The 10,000-nt window shown below is 43.6% G+C and overlaps 1 protein-coding gene across 4 annotated transcripts in view; it reads right to left on the reverse strand.

Annotated features, from left to right (window-relative positions):
* The window catches only part of map4k2 (mitogen-activated protein kinase kinase kinase kinase 2), a 61,202-nt gene that overhangs the window by 2,434 nt on the left and 48,768 nt on the right, over positions 1-10,000 (reverse strand). For all 4 annotated transcript variants that reach the window (XM_063187557.1, XM_063187555.1, XM_063187554.1 and 1 more), the window contains 7 exons: positions 6,074-6,200; positions 5,492-5,550; positions 3,724-3,827; positions 2,160-2,394; positions 1,584-1,652; positions 1,082-1,168; positions 527-597 (listed from right to left, as the gene is read on the reverse strand). In XM_063187557.1, the coding sequence (XP_063043627.1) occupies positions 527-597; positions 1,082-1,168; positions 1,584-1,652; positions 2,160-2,394; positions 3,724-3,827; positions 5,492-5,550; positions 6,074-6,200 (752 nt within the window). The remainder of the gene's footprint in view (positions 1-526; positions 598-1,081; positions 1,169-1,583; positions 1,653-2,159; positions 2,395-3,723; positions 3,828-5,491; positions 5,551-6,073; positions 6,201-10,000) is intronic.

Here is a 10,000-nt window from a genome sequence, read left to right on the forward strand (position 1 = left end):
GGTTTTATGGTGTTAAGGTAGGGGATTTAAAGGGTTACAATCTTCTCAGCATGATGATGGATATGTATTGTGTGGGTCAGGAATGACGGCAGAGGCATAGGTTAAAGGTGAACTCTTATTATGCAGGTCTGAAACTATGGACTTAAAATACGTATACCATACAGAATATGCGAGGAATGTTTGTGTGTGTGTGTGTGTGTGTGTGTGTGTGTGTGTGATTTATTTTTTTTCACCCACAACCATTGCTTGTGCTACAAATGTATATCTATATTACATTTTACAATACGCAGTATGATTTATTCATCATTTGTGTATTCATCATTATTTATAACAATATGGACGGACTATATCTCAAATATGTAATATATACATCGAAATATATCAAATATATGTATGAATCTAAGCGAGGTTTTCTTGTTTCTATTTCTGTATTATATACAATTGCTATGAACTATCTGTCTGTTTCACATGGGGTAAATATGAAATTACTGTGAATAAATGTGTAAGATATGCAGGGATTACTTGCCTCATTGGTTTGTAGGCTTCTTCCCTGAAGTCCATGTTTCCAGAAGGCCAGAATACTGTCTTGTAAACACACTAGTGGAGAGAATAAGCACGATTACCATGTTTGGAAGTTTTGAGAGGGAAACAAACGTGACACAGTTTTATTTTTTATATATACATACAGTAATTCTAGAGAACGGTGCTGTTCACATATCAACGGTAAAGACAAATGATATCCTGAATGATAATTTTAGGATCTCTCTCAGAACTATAAAATGTCAGCTGAAAATGCAGATGGACTGCATTTATGTAGGGCATTTCCACTCCTTCGAGCACTCAAAGCACTTTTCATTGTATGCCTCACATTCACCCATTCACTCACATTCACACACCGATGGCAGTGGCTGCCATGCAGGGCCCCACCTGCCACCAGAAGCAATTCCGCATTAAGTATCTTGCTCACGGACATATCGACGAGGATCAGTCTGAGTTGAGCTCGAACCTGCAACCTCTTAAATACGTGTTCCACGGGCGGGAGACTGCTGCGCACTATAGTAGGACTCTAGCGCACTCTTACCCAGTGTCTGGATGGGGAAGCTGAAGTCTAGCAGCGGGGCCAGCTCTTTGGTGGGCCGACCCTGCAGGTTCACTATCCTCACCGTCTCTGTGGAGAGGCAGCAAACAGAAGGCACACAAACACAATATTTATAATACAAAACGCTGAATGCCAGATGTGTGCCAGTCTGGATGGCTGTACGGGTTAAAATGGCCTCATTCTGACCTTGATGCTAACCACCCTAGACCACACCAGTTCAGGTCACTTTGGGACTGACCCCTAAAATCCCCTCTGCCAGTACCCATCTGCCATATAGGAATATATTTTAACGATATTACTACGATACTATAGGGATGCAGATTATTTAGATATTATTTTAATCTAAGTAATAACTTGCAGCTGGGCAAAACTATATCTGCATAGACTGATTATTCTTTTCTAAATAATTACCAAGAGGCTGCTGCTGGCATGACATGCGTGCGTGGTGGGCAGTGCCCTCTGGTGGTGGGAGGGAGTAACTTACTGTCCAGGGCGATGAGAATGGTGTCCTTATCCAGCTGAGTCACCTCCATAGCCTCCACTGGCTTAGAGTCTACACACACAGAAACATGGATACTACTGTATATCATACAATATACATTGACAAGTTTAGAGTCCACACAGACTCCAGACATGTATATTAATGTATATTATATGCAGTATAGGCCAAAAGTTTGGACAAATTTTCTCATTCAATGCCTTCTCTTTATTTTTCTGGCGATTTGCAGTACATTGTAGATTTCTACGGAGGGCCTCAAAACTGTGCATGAACACATATAGAATCATGTGCTTAACAAAAATAAATACATTCTAGCAGTTGTCCAACAGTGATGTCAGCTGTCTATTCACTTGATATGAAAATGGCACAACTGATGGTCCCACACATTTCTACAAGCTTATTTTTTTGGATGCACTTCCTCTCATATACAAGAGCTCTCTCTCTCTCTCTCTCTCTCTCTCTCTCTCTCTCTCTCTCTCTCTCTCTCTCTCTCTCTCTCTCTCTCTCTCTCTCTCTCTCTCTCTCTCTCTCTCACACACACACACACACACACGCACACACCTGTCTGCGAGCTGGGCAAGCCGTTCAGGGGTACGATGTCGAACTGGAGTGTGTGTCCTGTGGTCGCATCCTCCTGAGTGTCACTAGAGTTGGTGAGGGCGGCCGTGGCCGTGGTGGTGGCGTCGGCGTTGCTAGAAGATTCCCTGACCCCCACGCACAGCTGGGGGAACTCATCTGTCACCACCACCAGCAGCTCAAACACAGGAAGACACTCCGGCAGAGACATGGCTATATGCTACAGGACAGACAAGGACAGGACAGACATCATTATACTTAATTGGAAACATAAATTATATTATATTATATTATAATATATTATATACAGTATCAAATATTATACCACGGCAGTTTGAAATCTCCCATTGTGATGCGCTAAATGGGGTGTTGATATGAAGTAGTCTCACTTTTCTGACCGCATAACTCTAGTGCAGTGATTCTCAAACTATGGGCCGCGGCCCACCGGCAGAGCAGGGCCGCGAGAGGTCTGGGAAAAATATCTTCAAATTTACTCACGTCACATGGTGTTTAGATATTCACATCTTGTTTGTTTAGTTATCTCGTGTCTTTCTTGTGTGCGTCCAGAAACTTGAGTACACTTCCTTATTTTGTGTTTTGATGCGGTAAGGTAGGTCTACTATTACCGCAGAGATACACCAGCGGCGATCTGAGCGAGTCGAGCGACGGAAGTAATTGACTTCGTATTGAGTCGAGAGACAAAAGCGATTCTGGAGACTAGAGCGATTTGCGCGACGAGCGCGACAATTTGAAGTTGAAATCTTTTCAACTTTCTATGACGCGGTTCAGCGACAAGCCGCGACAGCCAATGACTGTATAGAGGTCAGTGGCCACAGCCAATGGGAATGCTTGAATGCTTTGCCTTCTGCCTGTACGGACATACTCTAGTCTCCTCAATCTCTCGTATCGCTTGCTGCTACACTCTGTCGCTTGAATCGCGTCGCCGCTGGTGTATCTCTGCGGTAAGGCAGGATTTATGAGTAAACATTGTGTCATTTCAATCACGGAAGTAATTTTCTACCGCAAATTAATTAGCGTGAGTTACTCGCGAGGTACAGTGTTACTTTCTATCTGCCGTCGTGATATGGTGTGTTTTCATGCTTACGGTGTTGATGTATGTGGAAAATGGATGTTTGTAATCATTTTTAGTTGATTGTGAGAGTAAACTTTGCCGTTTTGGCTTGCTACAGTTGGTTGCTAATTTCATATTCAGTATTTTTCTCAAAATAGGCCCTCATCATAAAATATAATAATCATATTGGCCTAATATATTATGATATAATATAGGCCTACTTACTTATACTATATTTTATTTTATATAATATAAAATATAATATAATATGATAAAATACAAGTAATATAGCCTAATGTAATATAATAAGTTATTATGTTATATTGGGCTATATGGTTTAGTGGGCTCCAGATTTTTTTCACATTTCAAAGTGGGCCTTGGTGTTCTGAACTTTGAGAATGGCTGCTCTAGTGTATCAATGCGCCAAGGCACGTTCATATTCCTAAAACAGTTGCAATTTGCAAAGCATCGACTGACCTTGAGGTGCATGAACTTCTGCAGGGGGTCATACCACAGCAGCAGCACAAGGCCTGATGGGACCGCCCCACACAGAAACGTGCTGTCTGTATACGGGTTACGCGCTGAGGGGAGAGACACAAGCTTAGATATATGCGTGTGTGTGTGTGTGTGTGTGTGTGTGTGTGTGTGTGTGTGTACTGTATGTGTGTTGTAACCACCCCATACAGAAACGTGCTGTCTGTTTGGCTTACACACTGAGGGGATAGAGCGATATCAATTACCTGTTTGTGTGTGTGTGTGTGTGTGTGTGTGTGTGTGTGTGTGTGTGTGTGTGTGTGTGCATGTGTGTGCGTGTGTGTAGTGAAAGGTTTTGGTAACTGTATAACACAATTCATTCAAGAGGCACCACAAAGCCCTTGTCCAATTTGGTAAGAAACCACAAGACAGAGAGTAAAAACAAAGAAGGGAGAATTCTTCATTAGGTCGAAAGTGAAAGTTTGGTAAAATCAGGTGCTGCTAAAAAATAGGCATGAAAAAGGGATGGATTATGACTCCATGATGGGCCCCTGGAATAGACAACATGAAAGCCCCCCTGCATGGCTGTTGCTAGTCTATGGAAAGCTTCAGGGTTTCAAGCCAGATGTTAGAGACCCTATATTGTTGGGGGCTCGGGGGTATGTCCCCCGCAAAAATGTGAAAATACAGGCGTTAAACGTGATTTTAATGCAATATGGAAAAGGAATTACAGAGGCTTAAGCATCGTTCACACACGTCGCTGCTAGTTACTTGCTCAGCGAATGAAGTCAATATAATGCCAATGTGTTCCAGTGAGATGAGCAGGCGAGAAGGCGAGTACTGTACAAGCGATGCGATGTGGGCGGATCCGAGAGTTGAAAATATTTTAACTTCGAGCGAGGCGAGTAACCAATTGGAATGCAGAGTTCTGTACTTCTCGTCTGTACATTGGCAGTTAAAGCCGCGGGAACGTTTAGCGAACGTTCCATGAGAGAGTGGCGAGTAGGCGAGTGAGCGTGAAGCTAGTAACTAGCGGCATCGTGTGTCAACGTAGCTTAAGCCTTCAGGGCCCCCTTGACTCTTGGCCCCCTGAGCCTGGGCCCGGTAGGCCTGTGCAGTATGGATTACCTCTTCACCTGATTGATTCTTCACACCTGCATTTGTTTGGCATGGTCAAAATGCGTAGGCATGGCTTATGCGTACCGTAGGTATGGCTTATACATAGGTATGGCTTACGTGTAGGCATGTAGCCAGAATTTAATAAAGGCTTTTTAAACTTCAGTAAGGAGTAGGCCTATCTCAAAAGTTATTTTCTTTTTTTATAAGACAGAGCGTGTGGCAGTAACAATAGCCAGAGGGAAGGAAGTTCATTTGGGGGATGTCAAGTGCTCCTGTTAATGTCCTCTGTGATGTATTACTAACGCCTTGCAGACCTCAGGTAAGGGAAGTGAGTAAGTGTGTGTGTGTGTGTGTGTGTGCGTGTGTGCGTGTGTGTGTGTGTGTGTGCGTGTGTGTGTGTCAGGTAAGGACAAGAGGACATTTCATTTCCTACCGCTGAAGAATAGGTGTGTGTGTGAAGAATAGGTGTTTGCGTTTTAGGATAGGCGCACTGCATTTTCATTTCTGGCTCAAAAGGAATACAGTATATGTGGCCCAGATGTGCCCATGAACAGCAGGTGTGTGTGTGTGTGTGTGTGTGTGTGTGTGTGCGTGTGCGTGTGCGTGTGCATGTGCGTGTGTGTGCATTTGTCACTCCAAGCAGTGAGCTCACCTACACTGCACCTCCGGCATCCTTTGGTGTCTGCGATCTTCACTGACACAGCAAACTTCCTGATTACATCAACAAAGAGTAAATGAATAAATCTTCAGTACTCCGATAAGTCTTATCAGTCAACTTACACATAATTTACAGTGTACATCAGTGGTTCTCAACGTTTTTTTGATTAAACGCCCCCCTCGGCCTCATCATAAGCCTTCCAACGTCCCCTTGACCTCACCATAAGTCTGCCAACGACGCCCCCCTTAGTATTGAAAAATAAAATAGACTAATGCCCCCCAATGGGAACTAAGCCCCGCCCCAAATAAGCTGTATCCTTCTCTACGCCCCCCGATACCCTGGGGGGATGTAGCGCCCCCGTGCAGAAACACTAGTGTACAGAGATGTATAATAGGTACTGTAATACACAGTATATGGAGGCTATCACATTCAAAGGGTACACTTGCACGCACGCACGCACATACACACGCGCACGCACACACACACACACACACACACACACACACACACACACACACACACACACACACACACACACACACACAAACACACACATGTACACACGCACAAACGCACCTGTGTGTGATGCGCTCTGTGAAGCGGTTGGTGGAGAGGGATAGTGAGTGGCTCTGTTTCTTCTGGATGGTGGAGCGCTGATCAAACAGCGCAGGCAGGCAGTGGGAGTACAGCTGACACGACTTCCCTGATAGGACACACACACACACGCATGCACGCACGCACACACACACACAAGGTGAGTTAGTGTCTACCTAATAACTTGCCTGAGCTTGCTTCCCTATGGAATGTGTGTGTGTGTGTGTGTGTGTGTGTGTGTGTGTGTGTGTGTGTGTGAGTGAGTGAGTGTGGTTACATGCACATCAGTGGCGGCTGGTAGTCTGTCAAACAGGGGAGGCTGTTCAATTACAATATGTCCAGAACGCAAAAAAAAAAAGGGGGGGGGGGGGGGGCAATTTTGACACACATCTTACATTGGTCCTGAGCCACATATGGCCTCACACACTAAATGACTCTTGTTGAAACAAATTTGCTAATCATTAATCATTATCCCCCTTGTAGCCTATTCAAATAGGGATTTTTTTTTTAAATTATTATTATCATCATTAGGCCTACCTCCGCCACATAATGATGTGATTGAGTTTGCCTTCGTTGTTCATTACTTGGTGCACGGCTTAACTTACCACTAGAGGTCGCAAAATCTTTAATTATTTAGGCTACCAGACATTGCCAATACTGCAATACACAGTAGGAAACGGGACTTGACAGTTAACCAGTTGATCAGACACCACGAAAGCTCAAAAGAAACGGTTGTTCTTCCCTACCTTTTTCACCAAGTCAATATTAGGCAGTGCTCTGCTCTGCTCCTTGATATTAATTTTCTCCTCATAAGGACGACTGGAATTCGCCAGAATTTAATCCACAATGCTTGGCATTTTGCATAGCTCTCTAGCTTTCTTGCAAGCTAGCTCTAATAAAAAGTAGGCAACCTCAACTTTTGAATTGGGAGATTAAAAAGGATAAGGACTTGCCACTATTAAGACTTTATTCGCAACACTAGGTTTACAAGAATATGTACACAAAACTGGAGTTCACCGCAATGAATAGCTTCCTCACTGGTTACCACGACGAAACTTCTTCTCAGTCAAATTAATAACATATCCGCTTTTCAACTACTGTAGCCTACTGACACGGGGTTCACCCAATCACAAGTCGGAGCCTCAGTCTCCGGTCCCTCCCCCCCGCTCTCTCTTCTCCATTCACTCCCAGTGAGGCTCAGTCTCAAAATCAAAAAAATGTTCACGGCAATAGCCAATGACCGTTTAGCATTTTGCCATTGAAAATGCGTACAATTCCACATGCCATTGAAGTCCATTGAGACTCGACTCGCTTGCGTTGTCATGAGCGGAGAAAAAAACTCGTGCGAGCCTCGGGATCTTATTACAGATTGGTTAAATCTCTAAATTGAGCACATGCATTTTATATGGAGCTGGGTCTGAAATAGCAATGTTATTAAGTCGTGTAAAGCATTAGTTTACATACTATTCTCGTGATTTTGGACAGGAGGCGGCGCCTCCCTTGTACTCAATGAGGAATCGCCTCTGATGCACATTAATAATTCGATTAAAATCGCATTATTACATTACTCCGATTAAAGAAATGTCATGTAACTCGAATAATTCGATTGGAATCAGATTTTTAGAAATCCGATTAGACGACGTGGATTATCTGATTTGGGTCCGATTGGATTTGTCATGTAACAGAATACTCCGATTAAAACTGGAGTATTCTATCCCTCGCGCTGTTTTTATCAACTAATAAAAGGTAGACTACGCTTGATTTAGCATTTAACATCGGAGCCTACAATGGCCAACAAAACAAAAAAAGTCCACTTTCGGACCGAGGAGGACAGGAGACCTGTTAGCCTACAGACGCAAGACCACCAGATTTTAAAATAGTCATTAGAAAATGGGGAACTATTTTAAATGCCCCCCCCCTACGGAGCCTAATAGCTGCATCCACATAGGAATAGGATGTCTTTGATTCTTTGGAAATCCTCATTTCAGTCAGATGATTCTATGTGTGCCACCAGTGAAATCGGTAGCCTACTTTTGATGAAGGGCTACTGTCTGAAAGATGCACGAGAAACTCGGCAGCACTTGCAGAAACGTCTGTCGTGATTGCTTCAGATTGCACAACAAACTTCAGCCCGGCATCGATTAATGCAAAGAAGAGGAGGTTGGCAAAAATATTCATTTTGTGTAGCCTAATGCCAGTTGAAGCTTTTTGTAATTGTTGCATTGGGATCATGGACTTGTGCGCAATCATGTAAGCTAAGCAAACAGAGCACATAACAACCTAGCTTTGTTATCTTATTCTGTAGTGAAACCATAAGGAAGTAAATTAGCCTACGCACCCTTGACCCAACCGCATTCGCGAAACAAGTCTTGCATGACATGGCTTTGGGCCGCTTCTGATGGGTTTTTAAAAAGTGTTCGTAACTGCTACGTAGCTAGCAAATGCAGTAACTTCTGACAGTCTGGCAACAGGGCAAGCCAGGGATCTAGCCAACATTAAAAGATATAGGCCTACCGGTAGTCGCATTTTCCACAGCACTGTTATAATAATTTCCCAAAAGCACCGTTATAAAATCGATTCTCTATCTGTTAGCGTCCACGTTTGTGTCAGGCTATGACCATCTTCTAGGGTGAAAAATTCGGGACAGTCCCGAATTATAAGCTTTTGTCCCGAATCCCGAATCTGACTGTGCATGTCCCGAAATTTAGACTTACCTACTAATAATAATGTTTTAACCAGGTACACATCTCAAACTTTTGGCTACTGCCGCCTGTGTCCCTGAGAGGCTGATTGTGCAGCCCCAAATACGTGAAGTGGCTGCGTTCCGCCCCTCAGCAATGTAGGGATTTTATCTTGCTGACATTCTATTCGATTGCAACAGTAAGCGCGAGCAATTACCGGCGCGCATTTTCACTTTCATCGACAAAATGACAGTAGTAGCGACATGGCAGATGAAGAGCCCCACCATGCGAGTAAAAAACAGAATCGACATTGCAGGTAGATGAATGAATGGGGAGGGGAACTATATTCTGGTTTTAGAACGTTCTGTCAGCGTGCATCCTCGCATTGTATTGTTTATTTTTTGACGTTCCGAGTTCAGGCACACGAGTGCACTGACAAGCTAACTTGCAGTGACAGCAAGCTAATCCATTCGGTGTTCAAAGTGTACAACCTCGCAGCTGAGATGCCAAAGCATCGATGCAGGTAGGCGTCACAGAAAGCGTTAAAAAATGAAGGAGAAAATGAGAGGTCAACAGCAGCTGCGGGATTGGCATGGCATCGAGGGGGGAAACAATGCAGGCATCGCAGTTGTGGGGAAAAGAAGTTTAACAAGTAGGCTACTACTGTAATAATCAATTTATTTCTTGCCTTTCAATCAATCATGTTGGCAGGGCTTGTTATTAGACTATTCTATAAATCGAAAGGTCTGAATTGCATCGCTATAGGCCTAGTTAATTTTCAAAATTGTCTTTTTTTTCAACGACGACCCCCCCCCCCCCAAAAAAACAAAAAAACCGTCCCGAATTTCAGCAAACCTCATCTGGTCACCCTACCATCTTCAGCTAAAACATTCCTGGGTAATTGCACTCGCTGCTTATTCTCTAGGCCTATAAGTGGCTGGGAGAACAAGAAACTTGCTTGTTACATCCAAATACGAATTAGCACCGTGGTCTAGTGATATGATTGCATATTACAGTTTAATGCACCATCTAGATCAAACAAACAAATAAACAAGCCAACTTCCGAATGATGATATGGTCAATTTTGAGGGGATTCCGTGACAGCTCGCTTACTTGCTTTTGCTGAGGTTCGCTGCCAGGGGGATTCCCCCGGCCCTTCCCATCCCTTGCGTCAAGTAGCGACAACTGAATTAATTCCTTTGGCCGACAACCACTAAGGTTATTTATA

Source organism: Engraulis encrasicolus, chromosome 21, assembly GCF_034702125.1.
Source record: "Engraulis encrasicolus isolate BLACKSEA-1 chromosome 21, IST_EnEncr_1.0, whole genome shotgun sequence".
Classification (NCBI taxonomy): Eukaryota; Metazoa; Chordata; class Actinopteri; order Clupeiformes; family Engraulidae; genus Engraulis; species Engraulis encrasicolus.